At 35.9% G+C, this 24,196-nt stretch overlaps 4 protein-coding genes across 9 annotated transcripts; all 4 read right to left on the bottom strand.

Moving 5' to 3' along the window:
* Nucleotides 1-2,483: 2,483 nt before the first annotated feature.
* LOC130433884 (uncharacterized) lies at nt 2,484-6,377 on the bottom strand. Of its 3 annotated transcripts, XM_056763669.1 has the most exons (7): nt 5,628-6,377; nt 5,103-5,438; nt 4,070-4,159; nt 3,671-3,841; nt 3,487-3,582; nt 3,322-3,383; nt 2,484-3,048 (listed from the first exon to the last, which is right to left on the bottom strand). In XM_056763669.1, exons 1-7 carry the CDS (start codon nt 5,683-5,685, stop codon nt 2,830-2,832), a joined length of 1,032 nt encoding a protein of 343 aa, XP_056619647.1. In that variant the 5' UTR covers nt 5,686-6,377; the 3' UTR covers nt 2,484-2,829. The 3 variants fall into 3 exon arrangements, with proteins under 3 accessions (XP_056619647.1, XP_056619654.1, XP_056619663.1); XM_056763676.1 differs by lacking the exons at nt 5,103-5,438; nt 5,628-6,377 and adding an exon at nt 4,367-5,064; XM_056763685.1 differs by lacking the exons at nt 5,103-5,438; nt 5,628-6,377 and adding an exon at nt 4,367-5,064 and having other exon boundaries at nt 4,070-4,156.
* An 889-nt stretch (nt 6,378-7,266) lies between these two features.
* Nucleotides 7,267-8,877, bottom strand: LOC130433905 (uncharacterized). The gene is made up of 2 exons (XM_056763696.1): nt 8,779-8,877; nt 7,267-8,214 (listed from the first exon to the last, which is right to left on the bottom strand). Exons 1-2 carry the CDS (start codon nt 8,822-8,824, stop codon nt 7,655-7,657), a joined length of 606 nt encoding a protein of 201 aa, XP_056619674.1. The 5' UTR covers nt 8,825-8,877; the 3' UTR covers nt 7,267-7,654.
* Nucleotides 8,878-11,513: 2,636 nt separating this feature from the next.
* LOC130411288 (uncharacterized) lies at nt 11,514-12,907 on the bottom strand. The gene is made up of 2 exons (XM_056735782.1): nt 12,810-12,907; nt 11,514-12,235 (listed from the first exon to the last, which is right to left on the bottom strand). The coding sequence occupies exons 1-2, from the start codon at nt 12,853-12,855 to the stop codon at nt 11,676-11,678; spliced, it is 606 nt and encodes a 201-aa protein (XP_056591760.1). The 5' UTR covers nt 12,856-12,907; the 3' UTR covers nt 11,514-11,675.
* Nucleotides 12,908-20,961: 8,054 nt separating this feature from the next.
* On the bottom strand, nt 20,962-23,932 carry LOC130433589 (polymeric immunoglobulin receptor). 4 transcript variants are annotated; one of them, XM_056763528.1, is made up of 7 exons: nt 23,632-23,932; nt 23,411-23,540; nt 23,009-23,329; nt 22,596-22,931; nt 22,135-22,236; nt 21,986-22,032; nt 20,962-21,767 (listed from the first exon to the last, which is right to left on the bottom strand). In XM_056763528.1, the coding sequence occupies exons 1-7, from the start codon at nt 23,734-23,736 to the stop codon at nt 21,594-21,596; spliced, it is 1,215 nt and encodes a 404-aa protein (XP_056619506.1). In that variant the 5' UTR covers nt 23,737-23,932; the 3' UTR covers nt 20,962-21,593. The 4 variants fall into 4 exon arrangements, with proteins under 4 accessions (XP_056619506.1, XP_056619515.1, XP_056619523.1 ...); XM_056763537.1 differs by having other exon boundaries at nt 23,411-23,529; nt 23,632-23,767; XM_056763545.1 differs by having other exon boundaries at nt 23,411-23,524; nt 23,632-23,766.
* Between the last annotated feature and the right edge of the window lie 264 nt (nt 23,933-24,196).

Here is a 24,196-nt window from a genome sequence, read left to right as displayed (position 1 = left end):
TGTCGCCAACGTATATACACATACATACGAATAGTAATTTGTTTTTCTTAGAGAAAAACTTTATTTCACGAGTTCATCGACAATCGACGCTTGTGGGGACGCGGCGTCGAAGTGACGTCACTGCAGTTGCGCGCGCAATATGGATAACGCAACTACACACAACGCAAACGGCGAATTCCTATTTGTGGTACAGTTTATGTATTTGAGGAAGGTAACATGCAAACATTGACCAAAAGAGCCGTAAAGTCAGTATCACATCACCTTGTCAGTGGTTAACTACATTATTTTCAGTCATCAATGTTTACAAACGCCAACATGTTTTATAGAAAATTGTGAGAGAAAAATTGCAGTGTTTGATAGACCCATTAAAATATAGCGCCAATACGCTCACACTTTGAATCATGTTTACCTCTTCACTCCATTCAAAGACATAAAAAGCAGTTAAAATATAACTTAAATATGCATTAATCATCAAGGCCACAAAGATGAAAAACAGTCAGAATAATACAAGAATTGACATTCCAAAGCTTCGGCACATTCCTCAGAGTTATTACTGACATAAGTATCTTTAATAAACATCAATTACTGCTGCAGAAATGAGTCACTTTAACTGCTGCTTCAGCATTCACCGGACGCACGCGCTCCGCTCGAGGACACGCTCATTACTGACTGATTTATCACCAATCAAACCAATCAAAAACCTCCATCTGACAATTGAAACCTATCATCAACCAATCAGCAGTGCGTGCCCGACACACACGCTGTGACATTTACGGGGGTTATGAAATATATCAATCCGGTCAGCTGCATTCATTTACAGATTTACACTTTGCATTTTTACATTTTATCTCAAGTTACTTGCAGTCATGCAGTACGCGTTATCGTTTTCTATTAGTATGTTTCAGCGTTTGAACAGGCACACGGTTTCAAAAACATATGTTTTTTCTGTGAATACATAACAGCAACATGCTAATTGCTCTTCTTTTGCATAAAGCACCGAATCTCATAATGCATCACAGTATCAAAATCTGTGACCGCTCTCTGTTTGACTGAAACTCACTCCAATGATACACAAACTCACTCTAATCTCATCTACTTCATATAATTATATTCATTTGGACCTTAACACCAACTCAAATAAAAGCACGGTCACCAAATCTCATGAAACACCATAGCAGGTTGTCAAAATCTGTGACCGCTCTCTTTTTGACTGAAACTCACTCCAATGATACCAAAATTCACTCCGGTGATGTCTGATCTCATCTAATCCCAAATCTAGAAAAATGAAAAGACCAAATTGAAGGAAAACAGATATGTATGTTTGCATGTAGTTTTAATGAAACCAACAATCAATAATATTACATTATGGTGAGTGCAGTACGTCAGTTTTTAGTTTCAGATTGATCCTATGAGGTTCAACATGAAGAGATTTGAAGAACAAAGAAGTCATAAATGATCCACACTTATTTGTATAAAGATGATAATGTACCAACAGTTCAGTGTGTGCTGTTTTTACCATTTCAGATCATTTTTCCAAAACAACAGAGAGGAATTCTGCTGAATCCTTTCAAAGCAAATCCCCGGAAACTAAGAAGATGCCTCAGTCCACAGGGTACTGTTGGTGTGAGTATTACAGTTTTAACTTTTTTTTTATTTGCTTTAGCACAATTCCTATACAATTCTACTTGTGAGCGAACCAGTTGTCATTACCAGGTTAAACAATGGGTAGAATGGGTGAAAAATAATTAATGTTACTAATATTAGCTGTATATGGTAAATATCTGTACGTACTGTTCTTTACACAATTTACAGATTTTCTCAATCGTTTTGGCTAATTTCCTAAATGACACTTTAACCTTAACTTGTTTATATTTTTGGTGAAAATAAAACACTTCCTAAATAAATAAAAAGATACAATTAATCAATATTTATAGAATATCCAGATTTTAACACACTATTTAGGGCTTTATCCAGTTGAACTTAATTACATTATTTGAGATACAGTTGGGTTTAATGAATGAATGATTAAGGCTATTTAATTAACAAAATATGATCATATTTAGATAAACTATTAAATTGTTATTCTTAAGACTGCATTAATATATGTGACAATTGACTCAATACAAGCCTACTTGTCGAGTTTCTGTCAGTTTAAACTAGCAACATAACTTTAGACGTAAATAGTAAAAGAAATCTCTGAAAAGCAACAGTTTTTAGTTTATTAAAAGTTACTCCCCGTATCATATCTTATTAGTGTCTAAAGAAACAAAAAAGTGAGCTATTTTTTTAAAACAAATGTGACCTGTGCTGAGGATGATGATTATGATGAAAATTGCATTCTGATCTTCGACCTGAGGGGGGCACTAATATGATAATCTATCAAACCTAGAGTCAAACCTAATACTTCCAAAAGTTTTGAATGAAGTATTTTGAATAAACAAACCTTTCAAGAACAACTTCACATTTGTTCTTTACAATTTTAATTAACAAACAAAGCAGGAGTTGTGGAGGAAAGTTTTAAAGCTTAATTGTGACAACAGAAGAAATGTCTTTAATACATCAGCTGGTATAAAGTGGAACTGTAGCTTGACATGGTGTAAGATGTTTGGAAGAAAGAATTTGAAGCATCTCTGAGAATCAACAGCTTCTTGTGGTTTCTGCGTAAACTCTGTTCTATCTTCTCCCAATTTTTATTACTTCATACATCCAGTGACGTAATACTTTGGACGATGGAAGATCAATGGTAACTAGAAATGTAAATAATGCTCTTGTTCAAAACATCCAGAGTTATAAAGACTGGATGTAGAGTTGATAATCTTCCTGCTTCCATCACAGAACAACAGTTGCATAATCACACGATGTCTGTCCATCAGAAGTTCTGTGTGAAAGCTCTGTAAATTTGATGGTGGAATAATGGAGATTATTAGAGGAGACGTTCTGTGCTAAAGCATAAACAGAAGCGTCATGTTCACCGGATGAAGGAAGAACCAGACTGTAGTCAGGATGAACATTTGGGAGGTGAATCTCTTCGTAATCACAGTCAGAGACCTGAAGGAAAAAAAAAGTAAACAGGTCTTTGAACACCTTTTAAATGCTATTTTATTCCATTCATTTATTTAAAAGAATACTGAGCTTTTTTGCGCCTTTTTAGGATGTAAAATGACTGAATTCACCTGTAAGGACTATTTTGTTTTAAAAACAGACAGATCAGTATAAAATGACATCACCATTGCAGTATATTAGTTATTAGTCAACAAACATGTCACACATCAACAAGTTATCTGTTACCTACAGATCTGACATATGTTCAGTAAAACGCACCATAGTTTGTCTTACTGCTCCATTTTTCAGATTCCCAGCTGAGTCACCACTGAGCTGCAGTTCTGTTTTGTGATACCAGAGGGCGAGAGAGTCACGTGAAGGTTTGAAGACAAAGTGATAAAAGAGAAATGATCAAATTTAAAAACAGAAATGATATGTGGTTACGTTCGTTCTTTTTCCTCCGTGTGAAGTAAAAAAACAACACGAATCCAAACAAGATCAGCATCCCCGTAACTGACAGTGTGATGAACCCAAATAAACCTTAGAAACGCAAATCAAAACGTCATTTTATTGATGTCAATTAAAACCTCTACATTTCATATTTGACTATTTTGCGTCAGAAATCAACCTAAACTAGTCTCTGTGTTTGATGACAATGAATGAGAAGATGATGAGGAGGTGGAGGAGGTCGGTGATGGTGGTGATGATGTTGCAGGTCTGGATGAAGAATCAGTTGATACAGGTGGGGTGGTGTGAAATGAAGCGGTGGTTGGTTTATGTGACGTGCTCTCTGATGTGACTGAAACAGAAATGATCATTGACCTTAATAATGCAATATCACTCGAGTAGGAATCTATTTAAGGTGGACCACTAGCAACTTGTTTACTTCTGTGTTCTTTATGTATTAAAATATATACATCTCAACATGTTGTCTTGTTGTGCAGTTCAGGTCATGCATTTGATTATTTTAACCAGTGTTTAAAGAACTATTTCTCTTTTCAGGAAAATAAAAAGAAGGTTTTCGTACTTTCCCCCGACACAGCTGTCAGTAACGCTTCACTGATGTGAGGGGTGGGGCCGAAATACAGCGGCACCTGTGAACCGAAAAACGAGCCTGCTGTAAACAGAGAAAATAAACATTATTTAGTTGAACTGGCAAATAATTTAATTGTAGAGTAAAATTCTCTCATCATTTACAAAGTGCTTGTGTGTTCCACCAATAACCGTTATTCACTTCCATTGCAGTTTTTTTCTCACACAATGTAACATGAAAACAAAATCTTTGTTTGGGAGTACTGTTTCTTAAACGTTGCTCATATCTCACGTTTAGAAATCTTGAGAATGACTTCCGAAATAAACTTTCGTGTCCTTGTTGAGATCCTCTCAGTGTTGCGTTTCCACACCAGTATATCCCAGAATTCTCTTCTGTCAGATTTGTGATGGTAAGAACTAGTAAAAACTCTTACAGATGTATCGTCGATCAATGAGAAACTGCCGTTTGTGATTTTCTCTTTTGATACGTGGACACCAGATGTCTCACACAATGACAAATTGTCGTCTTTGCAAAATAATTTATCGTTGTTGATGTCATCAGGATCGTAAAGACATTGGACGGACAGGTCATCTCCTTTTACGCCAAACATGTTGGACACTAAATCAGAGCGCAAATAATAGATTTATGATTGTTGTGTCCACGCTTGTGTGATTATCTGTAATAAAAATAAAGATGTTTCCAATCACAAGACCTCGCTGTAGACATCTTTTCAGACCAACGTCTCCTCACGGCACGAGTACAGTCCTCCATCCTTTCATCTCAGATCCATTATAGTGAACGTTGTGGCTGTTTTGTCATCATTTAAAGAGAATCTCGTATCATCTGTCAGTAGATTGTCGTCATGTTGTGGTTTTCAGACAGAGGGTCTTTTTAGCTCAAGTTGATGCTGTTATACACCACATCTGCATGCTCATACGCAAGCACAAACCTTTGTTTCCACTTCATGTGATATATTCGAACACATCCTCTGTGTGCTGAATAGTTTTTATGTTTTACTTTGACCTACCTTGTGTAATTTTCAGATGAACCTCTTTATATTTATCCTTGAGGCCAATGACAGTCTTTATTCCACACCAGTACATGCCTTCATCAGATGATCTCAGATCAGTGATGGTGACGGTGAAGATGTGAGCAGCTGAGTTATCAGTCAGACTGAATCGACCATCGTCGGGTTTGGATTCAGATTTAACAGGTATGTCTTTTGAGAAAAGTATTGAACATTTCCCTCTGCACAGATACTTCTCATATGTTTCATATCCAGACTCATATGGACAGTGTATCTCAACCTTTCCTCCTTCATGTGCTGTGAAAGTCAGGATCTCATTTGTCCCACATTTAACCACTTTTGTGTAGAAGAGAAAGAAAGAGAAAGAGAGAAAAAGAGAGAGAGCTCATTGCAAACTTAGTCTTGACATTGATCAGAGCAATAGCAATGTATTATACTACAATAGTATTTTGAATAACACAAAACTTGCATGAATCTACTCACATTTAACTATCAATGTAACATATATTGATATTAAATGCTTACCTGAAATGATGGTCAGTATGTTCAAAAGAAGAACTTTATCAGCACAAAACTGCATCATTCATAATCTGTGTGGTAATATTCCTGGACACCAATGATTATCTCTCTCTCTCATTCTTACCTGCCCGCTCAGCCTCTTTCTCTCTCTCTCTCTCTCTCTCTCTCTCTCTCTCTCTCTCTCTCTCTCTCTCTCTCTAGAAGATACGAGTTATAACTCATGTAAACACCCTTTTCACACGTTCAATCAATTCAAAATGGATAAAAAGGTACAAAAGTGATATTCAATACAATTACGATGGACAAATCGCTGATTGCTGGGTGTCTGGCTGAATAATGCATTCCCATCATTCAAACTTCAAAGTTTATTTCAATCAGTCTCACTCAATTCATTTATTTCAATGTGAAAAATTTCCAAATTTGAACTAACATTAACTTTGTACTGAGGTCCCCTGGACATCAAGACATCACAAAACGACGGTGTGAAATCTTTCACTTTTGGGCCCCTCATGGGACGTCTTCCCACATCAACAAAGACATAGAAAAGACGTCTTTGGACGTCTCTTTGCTCGGGATGACACGAATAAAACATATTGTTTTGCAATGTATGCAAACTATAAAAACACACTTGCCTGTATTACTGCTACACGTACCGTAACAGCAGCCGGATTTTAGATGTTATTGGAGGTCAGAAGTTTCGATCCCTTGAAAGTTCATCCTCTGAAAAAAAGCCTCAAAGTCTTTTGAGTTTCTCAGGCGCACCCTTCACAAGAAGGTTTTAAGAAAGAAAGAACTGAAAGCGAGCGACTGCCTGTGAGATGACTGGTATAGATAACTGTATTTTCTTACTTCCCTATTTTTTGCAAAACAGATAGCAGCTTTACAAAGAATAGTACCTCACTTAACTTTCAGGTATGTTCTCACTTCAATTGGATTAAATACGGGCTGAAAATGCACCAAAGATGTCAAGATATTATTTCGATAAGGAGAAGTTTGTATATCTCCTATATGCTTCGTTATGTGCATTATTTAAAAAAGTGTAACAAAGAACTCAAATATGAATAAAAATGATGTGCATGAAATTGAAATCAGGAGTATGTTAGATGAGCTGAGTTTATAAAGAAAAACACAACGCACTACAGAGCTCTCTGTACATCTGCAATGCCATATTCAATTTTTTGAACTTCTCCAGCCAACAGAACAATGGACTGCTGAAAAACATTTTTTTTTTTAAACTTATAAACATATGAAGAATCAACGTACAGATCTAAAAAATGGTGACATGCACCGTGCCGCAGTGCATTCTGGGTGCATCATAAAAGTCATATCTGTAGTTTTCAGTCACGTGACCCTCCAGGGGGGTCGCAGGTCAATAAAGCAGCTCATTGCATTAAGGCGATTCAAGCATTATGTGACATATTTGTATTTACTAAGCTCTCATAGGACACATGTTGGTTCCAATGGTTTGACCCTGCAGTTTAAATGCAGCCGTTATCTGGATCAAATCTGGCTTGTGTCCGTGAGCCTTCTAAAAGCACCTTGATGGAACTTCCTTTTTTTGATGTACTTCACGAAATGAAAGCTTTCCAATCTGTTATGACTACACTGTATAATATCCGTAACAATAAGACACAATGTACTGTAATGATGTGAAGGAATATTACATATTTATTTGATAGTTGATATACATGTATTTAAAATGTTGCACAGCATTAAATTACATTTTAGCGTTAGTGGAAAGGCGCATAAAATAGATGAATAAAGTCAGAATGTCCGAAAATTAATAAACATTATGTTTACAGTGTGTTGTGAATGATTACATAAGCAGTTGAATCGATGACAATTTCAGTGACAATTTTTTTGATATCAGGCCGTTTTAATTGTTTCCACGCTAAGCACATGGTTTTATTAATATGCTGCCATAAAGCACACCACAAACACACGTATTACATGTACAACTTTTCATCATCTTATAGGAAAGGAAAAGAACAAGACAGAAAAGCAATCCATACATAATCAAATACTGTCTGTTACTACATTACAGAACATGAGACTTCTGATCCCAGAACGGAAACACCCGTTTTTGGACCGATTGAGAATCCAGTTCCCAGAAATTTAGCCTCCACTCCATCGAGGCCAACGGATGCACCCGTATCAAATCCAAGACCCGCCTTCACTGTAACTGGACCGGCTTTGGCAGATGCGCTAGCAACTTCAGCTCGAGCCAACGCTCCGACTTTACCCAAACCTGCTTCAGCACCAATGGAAGCATTTGGGCCTTTGGCTTCAGCCTCAAAGACGCTGTATTCAGCACGAGCTCGACCGTATCCTGCTTCTGCACGGAATCCAGCTTTTGGGATTCTTTTTCCTGGTTTGTTTTCAAAACCTACTGCATAGTTTTCACAATTCGCAAAAGAACCTTCTGCCCTGGCACCTCCTTCTCTGTCAAATGTGTCAATCATGTCTAGTATTCCAGAACCTAAAGCTCGGTTTGATGCTATACATGCTTCTTCCCTAACTAATTCCTCATTGAGATCACTTGACTCATCTGTCGGGTGTTTTCCTCGTTTTGCGCGAACGTCGGCTTCTTCATCTGCGGATAATAGAAATGAGCTTTAATGCAGAGCAGAAAGACATTCAAAATAGCTCGCTTTATATGACCACTTAGTTACAAGTCTGTTTCTTCAAACAATAGGTAGCTTAAAATGAAAGTCAGTGTGTAGATATTGTACACATTCAGCCATCAAAGAAAATGAACATCCAGTGAACTCACTGAAGGACACTTGAATGGTGCTTGGAATGCATCCTCCATTATGTGTCCTTCGTTCAGCCTCTTCTGAATGACGCATGAAGTGTATCCTTCAATTTATCCCCTTTTCATAACCATGTATTCTTTAGCTATGGCTCAGTTATTTATGTATTTGAGAAAATATTTGTGACACATGACAATTAACTATTGTGTCATATTTTAAAAGATGTCTTACATGTTATGTACAAGTATTTGACATATATTTTTATATCTGTGAAAACTGTATGTGTCATATTTCTGTATGGGTATATTTTATAAGGCATATTTGCAAATAAAATATAAAAATGAAAACCATAAAGCTAATAAGCAACTTTTCGCGATGTATATCAAGTATAAAAATACACTTACCACTGTCTTCATGTTCACGGTAGATCAACTGACGGTTTCCAGACATTGTTGGTGGTCTCAGCAGGGTGTTTGTTGGAGCGGTGTCTGAAAGTTTAGCTATTGTCAAGCTTTTTGTCTGTATTTAAAGTTTTTGGAGTTCCTCTTTCATCTCAAGACCCTGTGACAATCATTTTGGGAAGTGGGAGGGGGCGTCTTATGCGAGAAGAAACACTGGGAAGCGAGCGACTCCTTGGGAAACATTTGTGATATTTAAAATGGCCGTTTTTGTAATATTTGAAAAGAAATATATACATATACAATTATTTGACATCATTTGATATCTGTGGAAACCATGAACACGTATATTAGATATTTTTCATATATTTTTAATATAAATTTTTCTCTCTCGGGTGTGAACAGTTTTCTCATCAGTTGTTTATGTGAATGGAGATTTCCCTTCTTAGATAACTGGCATGGGTTTGGTGGTAGGTTTGTGAAACCTTGTGGAAAGACGTATATGGGAACTATACTTCCCTTATTTGTGTTTCTTTATGATTGCTGCTTACAAAAAAGTGCCTCATCTACCCTATATGCTCACCAGAAATTGCACTGAATATATCAAGAAATTAAATCAGAGAATCTAAGTTTCTATTTATATTTAAGGTTACATGAAACATGTGCATTATTTTATTAACAGTGTAACTAATTGAGAGTAAAACCAAGAACAAGTTATGATTTATTACAATCAACTCAAAAAGTAATGTTTGCTCTCACAAAACAGTTCTCATGTGACGCATGAGCAGCCTTGTGCCATTGTTTCTCGTAAAGAGTGTCACAAACCAAACAAAATGGCCGCATCTTTAAGAGCCCCGACTGTAACACTTTACACCAGAGATGGGCATTTCTGATCCTAAAGAGTCCAGCTCCAACTAACTCCATCACACCTGTCTTGGCATTTTGTAGTTGTCCTGAAATTCATGTCCCGGTTTGTCAATGTTAATTGCATTGAATCAATATCACTTTTGCACCTGCTTTTAATGTTCTAAAAAAATGCAAAAAATATAACAAACTACAATAAATGTGATACAAATATCACATTTAGTGTTATAACACTATTGTAAAAAAATTGTCCAGTCAAGTTCACTTTAAAATGTATAGTTGGAATAGTCATTATAAAATCAAGCTAACCTAATGAAAATCTAAAAAAAAAATTTTTGTTTGCAAAAAACAAAATAAGTAATGTAGTTTCGTATCTTAAATAAACAATTTAGAAATTACTTTACAATAATTCTGATTTTTTACAATCTCAAATAGACTATAAATATCAACTTAATGCTTAAACTATTTGTGCTGGGAGACTGAAAATTTGCGCCGTTATGTCATGCATTTACACCTCAACATTGAGCACATAAATCTCAATCACAACCATAGTCATATTCAAAACCATCATTCATTACAAAAACTCTAAACACAACAGACAACTAACAGTAACATATTATATTATTAAATTAAATTAAGCCAGCAAGAACTAAAACACTAATCCTTCAAATAAAAACAAATAAGAAATACAGAATTTTCCACAGAATATCTGTGGAAACCATGAACACGTATATTAGATGTTTTTCATATATTTTTTATATTAATTTTTCTCTCTCGGGTGTGAACAGTTTTCTCATCAGTTGTTTATGTGAATGGAGGGATTTCCCTCTTAGATAACTGCCATGGGGGATTTATTTACGTTTGGGAAACCTCGAGGAAAGACTTCTGTGGAAGCTCCTTCCCTCATTTGTGTTTTTGCAAACATGAAAATCTGAAAACCTGAAATTGACTGCTAAAGTACAACAGACAAAAATAAAACAACTATACAAACACAAAAATGTTTATTTGAGTGCAGTAAGACTTCTGGTTTATAGAAAAAAGTATTATATAATGATGAGATTTGTTTTGGTTGAATTGATCAGCTGAAGCACAATGACTTTTGTACATAATACCGAAACTAGTCTGATGGAGTGAGTTACAAGAAGAGCCGCCGCGGTTTACTAAAAAAGACACAAAACAACAGGATACTTTGTTTGACTCCGATTTCTGTAATTTTAAAGTGAGATAAGAGGAAAAGTTCCTTCATCTCAGCCAACATTGCCATGTTCTGTAGGTCCCTTATTTATCTTCGCTACATTACGTACATTATTTTAGAACAGTATAATAAAGATGATTGATTTTACTCACACACATATCAAGAATCAGCGTATAAATCTCAACAATGGTCACAAGCACTGTGCCGCAGTGCATTCTGGGTGCATTATAAAAGTCACATCTGTAGTTTTCAGTCACGTGACCTTCCAGAGGGGTCTCAGGTCAAGAGAGCAGCTCATCACATTAGAGCAAATCCAGTGTTATGTCACATTTTAATATTTTACAAAGATCTCGTTGGACACATGAGGGGCGAATTTTGGTTCAAAAGTTATCATTATCTGAACCAAAGCAGACTCGTGACCGTGTGCCCATAAATGCACCATGAAGGAGCTGACTTGGGTTCTTTACGATGTATTTCATGAAATGATTATGCTGTAAAAAATCCTTAAAAATGATGCACAATGCATTGTCATGATATGAAGGAATATAACGTATTTATTTTTTCAACATTAAGCAAAATATTTTATTAACATGCTGCCATAAAACACACCACAAACACACGTACAACATCTATGTCCAACTTTTCATTATCCAACAGAAATAAAAGGACGAAACAGATAAAGTAAAATACAAATATTTATTTTTGGATACATGCAAACTCTAACAATCTCAAACATAAAATTTCTTCAAATTGTTAAAGTATATTTTGTTTCATGCGAATTCTGCATCAGAAGAACTGGATAATGTTTTATCTTTAAAAAACATATTTGTGCACATCTGCACGTCTATAGGAATGAAAATGAGATTTCTGAACCAAATAAAGAAATGCCGATTTTCGAACCAAATGAGAATCCAGTTCCCAGAAATTTGGCCTCCACTCCATGGAGGCTTATAGATGCACCCGTATCTAATCCAAGACCCGCCTTCACTGTAACTGGACCGGCTTTGGCAGATGCGCTAGCAAGTTCAGCTCGAGCCATTGCTCTTAATTTAGTCAAACGTAATTCAGCACCAATGGAAGCATTTGGGCCTCTGGCTTCAGCCTCAAAGAATCTGTATTCAGCACGAGCTCGACCGTATCCTGCTTCTGCAAGGATTCCAGCTTTTGGGATTCTTTTTCCTGGTTTGTTTTCCAAACCTACTGCATAGTTTTCCAAATTCGCAAAAGAACCTTCTGCCTTGGCACCTGGTTCTCTATCATATGTGTCAATCATGTGTAGTAATCCAGAAACTGGAGCACGTTTTGTAGCTACGCATGCTTCTTCCTCAACTAATTCCTCATTGAGATCACTTGACTCCTCCGTCGGGTGTTTTCCTCGTTTGGCGTGAACGTCGGTTTCTTCATCTGCGGATAATAGAAATGAGCTTTAATGCAGAGCAGAAAGACATCGAAAATAACACTCTTTACATGATCACTTTGTTACAAGTCTGTTTCTTCAAACAATAGGTAGCTTAAAGTGAAAGTTTTTTTCAACCAGTGTGTAGATATTTTACACATTCAGCCATCAAAGAAAATGAATATCCAGTGAACTCACCGAAGGACACTTGAAGGGTGCTTGGAATGCATCCTCCATTATGTGTCCTTCGTTCAGCCTCTTCTGAATGACGCATGAAGTGTAACCTTCAATTTATCCCCTTTTCATGACCATGTATTCTTTAGCTATGGCTCAATTATTTATGTATTTGAGAAAATATTAGTGACACGTGACAATTGACATTTGTGTCATATTTGAAAAGATGTCTTACATGTTATGTATAAGTATTTGACTTATATTTTTATATCTGCGAAAACCATATGTGTCATATTTCTGTATGGGTATATTTTGTAAGGCATATTTGCAAATAAAATATTAAAATGAAAAACATAAAGCTAAAATGTAACGTTTCGCAATGTATATCAAGTATAAAATTATACATACCACTGTCTTCATGTTCACGGTAGATCAACTGACGGTTTCCAGACATTGTTGGTGGTCTCAGCAGGGTGTTTGTTGGAGCGGTGTCTGAAAGTTTAGCTATTGTCAAGCACTTTGTCTGTATTTAAAGTTTATGGAGTTCCTCTTTCACCTCAGGACCCTGTGACAATCATTTTGGGAAGTGAGAGGGGGCAGTGTATGCGAAAAGAAAGAGTGGGAAGCGAGCAACTCCTCGGGAAATATTTGTGATATTTAAAATGGCCATTTTTGTAATATTTGAAAAGAAATATATACATATATATACAATTATTTGACATAATTTTATATCTGTGGAAACCATGAACACGTATATTCAATGTTTTTTTATATAATTCTTTATATTAATTGTCTGTCTGGGGTGTGAATAGTGTTCTTATCAGTTGTTTCTGAGAATGGAGATTTCCCTCTTAGATATTTGGCATGGGTTTGGAACTACACTTCCTTTATTTGTATTTCTTTATGATCGCAGCTTTACAAAAAACTGCCTCATCTACTCTCCAGCTATATGCTCACTACAGTTGGATTAAATATGCACAGAAAATGCACTGAATATGTCAAGAAATTATATCAGAGAATCTAAGTTTCTATTTATATTTAAGGTTACATGACACATGTGCATTATTTTATTAACAGTGAGTATAACGAATAGAGAGTTAAACCAAGAACAAGTTATGATTTATTACAATAAACTGAAACCATAATGTTTAATCTCACAAAACAGTTCTCATGTGACGCATGAGCAGTCTTGTGCCATTGTTTCTCGTGAAGAGTGTCACAAACCAAACAAAATGGCCGGATCTTTAAGAGCCACGACTGTAACACTTTACACCAGAGATGGGCATTTCTGATCCTAAAGAGTCCAGCTCCAACTAACTCCATCACACCTGTCTTGGCATTTTGTAGTTGTCCTGAAATTCATGTCCCGGTTTGTCAATGTTAAATGCATTGAATCAATATCACTTTTGCACCTGCTTTTAATGTTAAAAAAATTGCAAAGAATATAACAAACTACTATGATTGTGATCAGTTTTGCATCAGTTGGTCACCAGACTCTTGACATTATTTAAATCAACTGACAATACTTTCAATTCAATTTTATTAAAGACTCTTGAACAATAATTATGATGCTTTAAGTTTGAGTACATGATATGGTTCAGAAACGCTAGAGCACTGTGACAGTTATGTAAGAACATTTCTTACTGACGAACTTAAATATCAACATTTCTGCTTTCAAAGCTGAACAATTGTGACATCCAGTAAACGAATTCAGTTAAACCAGTCAACTGGTGAGGGCCATGAATGAGTTTTGTAATATGATGTTACCCAGCATGCATTGCAGCATGAAGTTTTCTTTTGTTGATCGTCACCATTGTTAAGTGTAATACACCCTGATTCTTCATGTCTAATTGATTCAACAGTTTAATGGATAGCAGTTTCCCATATTTTGTTAGATTCATAACAATATCAGCTTAAAATATTAACAACATATCTCACAAGCACATTTTGAGTTAACTCAACAGAGACTTAAGTTCAACCAACTTTAAAATGTAAGGTTGGAGCAGTTGTCACTACATAATCAAGCTTACCTAATGAACAAAATAACAAAATATTTTTTGGTGCCTGAACACAAATAGAAAATGTAAATAGCTTTTTTAAATATACTAAATTGATCTTAATAAATTTCAGAAATAAACTATTTCTGCTGAGAGATAAAATATTTGTCGCGCCATTATGTCATGCATTTACACCTCAACATTGAACTCATAAATCTTAACCATGGTCACATTCAAACCCATCATTCTTTAATAAAACTCTAAACAAAACAGAGAGCTAACAGTAACATATTATATTATTAACATCCATCCATCCATTTTCAACCGCTTTATCCGAACTACCTCGGGTCACGGGGAGCCTGCGCCTATCTCAGGAGTCATCGAGCATCAAGGCAGGATACACCCTGGATGGAGTGCCAACTCATCGCAGGGCACACACACTCACTCATTCACTCACTCATTCACTCATTCACTCATTCACTCATTCACTCATTCACTCACGCACTCACACCCTACGGACAATTTTTCCAGAGATGCCAATCAACCTACCATGCATGTCTTTGGACCAGGGGAGGAAACCGGACGGGGAGAACATGCAAACTCCACACACACAAGTCGGAAGCGGGAATCGAACCCCCAACCCTGGAGGTGTGAGGCGAACGTGCTAACCACTAAGCCACCGTGCCCCCTATTATTAACATAATATTGTTAAATTAAATTAAGCCAGCAGGAACTAAAACACTAATCTTTAAAATGAAAACAAATAAGAAATAGCGAATTGAACATGCTGCTTTGCATCTAGGGAATTTTCAAACTCCAGTTTGACAAATACTTTGACAAGTATTGTTTGTTCAGAATACACTGTACAAAACAACTTACAAGTTAGGTAAAATGTCTAAAGCTTTATGGCCAAAATAAATTTGCAGTCAGTTAATGCAAAACAACAATTTGAGTCCTTTAACAACATTTTTTCTTCAAGTTACTTATGTATCTTTGTAGGTAGAACATTTTCCAAGTTGGATTTTTTACAGTGCTGTTCACACATAAAAAACACCCAAACGTTGTTGTAGTAGAGTAGGCGGGGCGAGACCGTGGTTCGAGTCCGGTGAGTAATTGTGAATGAGCGCCAGCTGTGCGCACACCGGGCTCGAATCACGTAGGAGATTGGGAGCATATAAAAGGAACGAGCGACCGGACCGGGCCCGAACATGTTTTACGTTTGTATTTATATTTATATTTGTTTTATGTTATTTCGCCGGTGGTCATCCTTCAGGGGCCGCCGGCTGTTATTATTTATATTAAATCTTTGTTAAATGTCTGCCGGTTCCTGCCTCCTTCCTTCCTTTTAATGAACCTTTCTACAGTTGTTTAGCTTGAAAGTGATCAAATCCCAATTTAGAAATCAATATCTAATATAATTTATCTACTGAGCTTAGTTCTCTTTTACACAACACATGTATTCTAAAACAATCACTGATCACAATAGTGGTTGTTTGTTGAAAGTTCAACATTTTTCTACATTGATTGTAGGTGCAAAAGTGATATTGATTCAATACCATTAACATTCACAAATTGACAGTTTTCTAAAAGGGATTCAATGGTTCATTTTTGGATGTGAACATTGTTCTCATCAGTTGTTTCTGAGAATGGAGGGTTTTCCCTCTTAGATAACTGGCACGGGGGATTTATTTACTTTTGGGAAACCTTGTGGAAAAATACGTCTATGGGAGCTACTTCCCTTATTTGTGTTTTTCTAAACGTGTTCTTTCAGAGCAGCTTTACAAACACAGTGCCTCTTTCACCCTCAAGCTGCTCACCACAGTGGGATAAAATATGGGCAGTAAATGTACTGAAGATATCAAGAAATGAAATCAGAGAATCTTGTTTCTATTTATCTTGTACATGTTACATCACGCGTGACCACTATTTTAAACACAGAATGTAAAACAAATCGTTTTTAGAACCCAAAACAATATAGACCCAAATAAAAAAACTGTTCCAACTTAACAGTTGTATAGTTATTATTTTAATGACGAGATGATTGACTCATTAGTAATAAAACCTGCTGTTAACACACAAAATTCCTAAGGAAAAGACGAACAACAACAGAGAAAATGACAATCCATGAAACACAACAACCTGAAATCAACTGCTAAATTACAACAGATAAAAAAACAACTACAAGATGTTTATTTGAGTGCAGTAAGACTTCTGGTTTATAGAAAAAAGCATTATATAATGATAAATTAGTTTTGGTTGAATTGACCTGAAGCACAACAACTTTTGTACATGAAACTGAAACCAGTCTGATGGAGTGAGTTACAAGAAGAGCCGAGCTTTACTAGAAAAGACACAAAACAACAGGATACTCTGTTTGATGTGATTTACAGTGAGATAAGAGAAAAAAGCTCCTTCATCCCAGCCAACAGAGCCATGTTCTGGAGATCCCACATGGGTTGGCTCACATGAAGTGAAAATGATCTATATGTCAGTTATGTACTCCTATCATGTATCCAACAGGATAGGAGTATCCTGTTGTTTTGTGTCTTTTTTAGTGAAGCATTTCTTGTAACTCACTCCATCAGACTGGTTTCAGTGTTATGTACAAAAGTCATAGTGCTTCAGCTGGTCAATTCAGCCAAAACAAATCTCATCATTAAATAATGCTTTTTTCTATACACCAGAAGTCTGCACTCAAATAAACATTTTTGTGTTTGTATAGGTGTTTTATTTTGTCTGTTGTACTTTAGCAATTTCAGGTTTTCAGATTTTCATGTTCGTAAAAACTTAAATTAGGGAAGGAGCTTCCATAGAAGTCTTTCCTCGAGGTTTCCCAAAAGTAAATAAATCCCCCATGCCAGTTATCTAAGAGGGAAATCCCTCCATTCTCAGAAACAACTGATGAGAACAATGTTCACATCTCATACAGAAAAAATGAACCATTGAATCACTTTTAGAAAACTGTCAATTTGAGAATGTTAATGGTATTGAATCAATATCACTTTTGCACCTACAATCAATGTAGAAAAATGTTGAACTTACAAAAAACAATGTTCATCTTTAGAGTAAAATTGATCAAATAACAGCCTCATGCAAAGCATTCTGGGAACCAAAATTAGAAAAAAAAACCAGAAAAGGGTTTTACTTTGGTGTTTGGCGTTACCCTAATAAAAGGGTGCCACCAAAGTAAAAAACTAATTCATGAATCCCAGAACGCATTGCAGTTGATCTGTTTATCTAAAATAATTGAATAGTTGTCGACATTGTTGAGGTTTGTATGAAGACTGTTGATTTTTAAGTGTCAGCTATATGTTTTTCACGTTATCGTCACAGTATTTCAACATATGTGAACCAGATCATGTACTAACATATAAAGCGACTTTATTGATGTTAAAACATCTTCAACGAAAAGTCATTGTAAGTATTGACAGTAGACTAAACACAACAATGGTGAATTGTTAAAAAGAAAATATTGTGTGTTCTTAACCTTAATAGCAGGTTAAGTAGTGATGATGATTCAAATGCTCTCTTACTATCTGGGCATGAATTTCGGGACAGCAAGAAAACATCAAGATCAGTGTTCTGGAGTTAGTTGGAGCTGGATCCTATGGATCAGAAATGCCCATCTCTGGTGTGAAGTGTTACAGTCGTGGCTCTTAAAGATCCGGCCATTTTGTTTGGTTTGTGACACTCTTTATGAGAAACAGCGGCACAAGACTGCTCACAGTACTTGGTCATGTGTCTCATCAGAACTGTTTTGGAAGACGAAACATTACCTACAGATTCAGTTTCAACTGGTTCTTGTCTTTACTCTCAATTCCTTATCCATACTGTATTTAAAATAATACTTAATAATATTAACGTAACCTTAAATATAAATAGAAACTTAGATTCTATGATTAATTATTTAATTTATTTAATGATTGTTATCTGTACTTCATTTTCTGCACATATTTATTCCAACTGTGGTAAAGGTAAAAGAAACACAAATAAGGGAAGTATTGTTCCCATATACGTCTTTCCACAAGGTTTCACAAACGTACCACCAAACCCATGCCAGTTATCTAAGAGGGAAATCTCCATTCTCAGAAACAACTGATGAGAAAACTGTTCACACCCCAGACAGAAAATTTATATAAAAAAATATATGAAAAACATTGAATATACGTGTTCATGGTTTCCACAGATATCAAATTATGTCAAATACTTGTACACTTATAGATTTATACAAATATATATTTAGGTTTCAAAACCTTTAAAAAAATTGCCCTTTTTTTAATGTCACAAATATTTTCACAAGGAGTCGCTCGCTTCCCACGCGTTCTTCTCGCAACAGACGCCCCCTCCCACTTCCCAAAACGATTGTGCTGGGAGACTTGAGCTGAAAGAGAAACTAAAATAGATATAAAAGTGCTTCACAGAAGCTAAACTTTCAGACACCGCTGCAACAAACACCCTGCTGAGACCACCAACAATGTCTGGAAACCGTCAGTTGACCCATGAACATGACAACAGTGGTAAGTATATTTTTATACTTGATATACATTGCTTAACGATACGTTTTAGCTTTATGTTTTTCCTTTCTATATTTTATTTGCAAATATGCCTTATAAAATATACCCATACAGAAATATGACACATGTGATTTACACAGATATAAAAATATATGTCAAATACTAACATGTAACACATCTTTTCAAATATGACACAAATGTCAATTGTCACGTGTCACTAATATTTTCTCAAATACATAAATAATTGAGTCATAGCAAAAGAATACATGGTCATGAAAAGGGGATAAATTGAAGGATACACTTCATGTGTCATTCAGAAAAGGCTGAATGAAGGACACACAATGGAGGCTGCATTCTAAGCACCCTTCAAGTGTCCTTCAGTGACACTTGATGACATGACAGGCGAGATGTACAGCAAAGGAGTGCAGTTTTGGGAGCAGACTTCCATGACATTCAGTGTGTTTTGCTCAGAGTTTGTTATCCATTTTCTGTGCTTTAGCGCAACCATGTGACCTGTTTGAGTTCACTGGATGGCCGTTTTCTTTGACGGCTGACTGTGTAAAATATCTACAAACTGTTTGAAAAAACTTTCATTTTAAGCTACCTATTGTTAAAAGAAACGGACTTGTAAAAAAATTGGTCATGTAAAGTCATTCTGCTCTGCATTAAAGCTCATCTCTATTATCCTCAGATGAAGAAGCCGACGAAACATTCAAACTTGGAACAAGAATCGCCAAATCTGGAATCCTTTCAGAAGAAGGACACAGTGGAACTCGTTTTGAAATCAACAACATTGAAATTGAAGCCATAGGCCCAAATGTTTCCATTGAGTCTGAAGCAAGTATAGATAAAGTCACAGCGATGGCTCGTGTTGAAGTTGGTAGTGTATCTGCCAAAGTGCCATATCTACCAGTTACAGTGAAGGCGGGTGTTGGATTTGATACGGGTGCATCCGCTGGCCGCGATGGAGTGGAGGCCAAATTCCTGGGAACTGGATTCTCAATTGGTCGAAAAATGGGCATTTCTTTATTTGGTCTAGATCTCTCATATTCAATCCGTTAAACTTGCAGATGTGCACAAATTAATTCTATTTAAAAAAAAGTACATTAACAATTTGAAGAAAATTAAAGTTTGAGATTTTCACTGTATAATAAAGACACCAATAAAGCATAATATAAGTCCTTGAGGAAAATTTTATTTACTGGACAACAAGGATCAAGAGCCCAACTGAAGGAAACACTAAACACTATCAGGGTGACCGCTTATTGTTGATGTTTCTTCATTGATTGTGTTTGTTAACAGCAGGTGTTCATCAGTAATGATCAATCATCACTTGTAATGTGAACTCAATTGATTAATTAACTGCATGAATAAATTGACATTTCACACCACAAAGACTCTGCTTCACTGTACATTTGTACACCTGTAGGTGGGTCTCATATTTACACCAGCGGGTGTATATTTAATACCAGGGCTTTGCTGTGTATTGACATAAAATAAACATGGGGCTTGCCTAGAAAACTGCAGGTTTTAATTTTGTGTTTGAGACTGAACAAAAGGAGGAGAGAAACACAAACAGTCCATGTCAAGTACATACAGTAAGGCCATAAATGAGGCTGGTGATGACAGGTTGCGACTGGCTAAGAGTCCTTCACTGGGTTAAATGGGCATTAAATAAAAAAGAACACATAAGATGTCTCGCAGACCTACAAGGGCCTAAAATAAAAAATAAAAAACTTTTGATAAAGGTTTCTGGTGTTTACAGAAGCTTTCCATGTTGTTTGATATTTTGCAACTGTATAGCATCTTGAAACCTATAACCGTCGAATACTGCGTCCACTTCATAAGAAGATATGGTTTTGCAAAGAAACGTTTTTAAAATGTGAATTCATTTTGCAGTCACATGCACAGAACCAACAGTCAAAAGCACTTTGCAGACTTGATTTGCAAAAAATAACTTGTACACAAGATGTTCAAAAACAATGTTTTTATTGTGCATTCAAATTAATATCAATGAAGCTGCAGTTGGGTTATTTTGATTAAGTAACAATATAAATACAGCTAATTAACAATATAAAAACATGATTAAACTGAGTTATCTGTTTTTCCAAATAAACTTTTCACATATATTGATTTGTTTTTTAAACGTATTTAGTAGTTGTTTTAAATGTTTAATAAAGGTTTTGTAATAGCAATTCTACCGAACCTTTGACATTGACAAGAATTCAGATTTAGATATTTGAATGTAAATTTTAAGAACCTCTAGAGGAAAAACTTAATCGTATCTCTTAACGGTCTATTCAAAATGAGCAATAAAAACCAACGTAATGTTCTCTTTATTATGGAGTGACGTTTTGTGTGGTGTCCCTTCCCGAAGGCCCTTCAGAGAGTGCTAACTTTATACACTTTTGCCCTGTAACTTAACTCAATGCGAGATACATTACATAAATTTGCTGTGATATTAGTTTAGGGTTAAATACAGTTTTTAATTGTGAAAAACCACAGTGAAATTGTGCGATATCCTGGCAGTTTTTTACAGTGAAACACCAAGCAAGATGACCGCTTCAAAGGAATTTACTGTACAGAATAGAATACTTCATTGTAAAAACCTACAATAAAATTTGTGAAAACCTGGCAATGTTCACAGTGTGATGTTTGTGTGGCAGTGATGTTGTCTCTCTTTAAGGGTCTGCTGGTCTTTCTGGCGATTCAGCCATTGTGTAGAAATCTCTGTCAGAGGGGATTGTGGGTAATTCTGCCGTGGTATACACTGTGCATACATTGACAGTCGGGTTTACTGTTGCGGATCCAGTTTTTGACTCATCAATTGTTTCGTAATAAACAACAGTTGATTGCTGAAAGGGAACGAGATCTATTTCAAACACACTTGTGATATTTTTGATTGTTATGCTTTTTGATTAACTCAAATATTGCTTTACAGAACATTTTCGGCAAAACAATACTGTAATGACTGTTTGCACGCCTTACAATTTTTTTTTTATCTTGAGGCAGAGCAAAATTTGCATTCAACAAAAGATGACTCGGAAGCTTCTATCAAAAGCACACACTTTACCTCCTGACAGTCTATTGAGGTCCTCTGATTTGATGATGATTTTGAACCTGTTGATCATCATCATATCAAAATGTGATATAAGAAAACTGATAAGAAAATGAAGACGAGACAACAGAAGGTGAAGAACAATGTGTGTGTTTGTACAGTACCTGCGTTCTTCTTACATCCCAGCTTATACCACAACAGAATCAGTCCTCCAGCTGCCATCAGAATCAAACACACACACACTATAATAATAATCACATAGGAATCTGAGAAAAAGAAAAACACACAACTATTTTTCTTGGTGACGACTTCTGCTGATTTTATAGTATTATTTCTACCTTAACGGAAATCGTTTTGCATGAAAAATATATATAATTGATTAAAAAGTGTACTTCAGATCACAAGATTTAGCCGGACAGAAGTTTGATTTCATATTGTCAATCTGAGCATTTCTGTTTCTCATGCTCTGGATAATCTTTCATATTTTTTAAAGGTTATTATTACAGAAACTGGCTCATGTTATATCAGACATTTATGATTATAAGTCTAAAGCATTATTAGTTGTTTTGCTTGCACTTGGACAAATCATGTACTTTGCTGTGCCGTTCATGAGAACGTTTCTCACCTGAAGAGGTTTGATTTTGATTTGAAACGTTGAGATAAATCACATTTAAAAGGTGAATGTATTTCCCTTCTTTCGTTGATCCACAGAAATAGATGCCTTCATCGTGTCTATCGACTTTATTAATAGTCACATTAAAGACTTTTGCTGCGGGGTTGTCGACAATAGTGTGTCTCCCGTTGGTGTGTTTGTATCCGTGAATGACAGACCCTAGAGATGCATTATTCACTCTGAACAAATGCTTTTCATAATTCTTATATTTCCCTGGATATTTACAGCTGACAGTAACACTTCCTCCTACATAACCAGTTTGATTTTGTGATTCCCCACAGCAGGCGTCTGTAACCAGAGATCTAGATTATGCTGTTGTCAAATGAATTATGTAAAATGTGTTTGAAGCAGAACATCATTCTTACCGTGTTCTACAGGTTCTTCTAATTTGAGCTTTAGATCCGATTTATTCTCCACTTTACATTCGTAAGTTCCCTGGTCGTTATTGGTCAGGTTTTTAATGAACACGCTCAACAAACCCACAGATGTATTATCATGCATAGAGAATCTCCCTCCATCGGTCCATAAATTGCTTTGTTCTCCTCTCAGGGTGGCACATTTGTTGGTATTCTTTTTGCAAAAGCTTCTTTCTCTGTCTTTCTCTGTCTTTTTATTATATGGACAGTTGATGACGAGACTTTCTCCAACGATGCCGCTCACGGTTTCAGCAGCCCTGTCTACTTGACCTGTCAATCAAAACACTTGCAGACATGAGAAGACACATACAATGACAATAAGAGCAAATAGCATGTCACAGATTATCTGACCCAGGAGGTAGATGGAGATAAAGAGAAGGGTCTTCATCATCAATGATGTTGTTAGTTTCTGGTGGATCTGAATTGTGGATCTCTGAAGGGCTGTTTTTCTTTCCTCGCTCAGGGCTGCTCTGATGAAATACTGTCATATTGTCAGGTTTTTGCTTACATGCTTTACCAGCCTCTTGTAAAATACTTTGTCAAATGAATTAATAATTATAATAATTCCTTACCTTTCTTTTTTTCAGAAAGATTGGAGACACCGTCCAATGTCTACTTAAAGTTTTCGAGTCTTGAGATAACTTAAAACATCTGAACCAGCTGATCAAAATCTTCATGAAGCCTTGAAAAGGATGAGCTTGTGTTTTATGATGGTTGAAGAGACTGAAGCTGGTGTAAACTGGCCTTTAACTCAGTTTCAGTGGATCACCGAGGAACGGCTGCAGGGTGTTTTGCCACATGATTTCAATTGATCCATTTGCATCTGTTCCTTTATCTATACATTTTCAGGAAGTGTTGTGTTCTTTATTTTTAGCTCTTCCTTTTTATAGAAATATTTGCATGACTGCGTTCAGGGTCATGATACTGAAGGTAGAGTTTAAACAGAAACACAAGTTTGAACGTTTGCATTTCGATAGCTGGATCTGGTGGAGATCTCAAGACACGTTGTAGGAAATCTCTTTACCAGAACAGTGTTTTCTTCCGTTTAACTACGAAGGCACATAACTCGGACACCCATGCTTCTATTTATTTGAATGTAAAATAAAAAATCCAACATAAATAATGTATAAAGATAAA

The sequence above is a fragment of the Triplophysa dalaica genome, chromosome 2 (assembly GCF_015846415.1).
Source record: "Triplophysa dalaica isolate WHDGS20190420 chromosome 2, ASM1584641v1, whole genome shotgun sequence".
Taxonomy (NCBI): domain Eukaryota; kingdom Metazoa; phylum Chordata; class Actinopteri; order Cypriniformes; family Nemacheilidae; genus Triplophysa; species Triplophysa dalaica.
The sequence above is the reverse complement of the archived record's forward strand: the minus strand, read 5'-3'. Positions and strand labels throughout refer to the sequence as shown.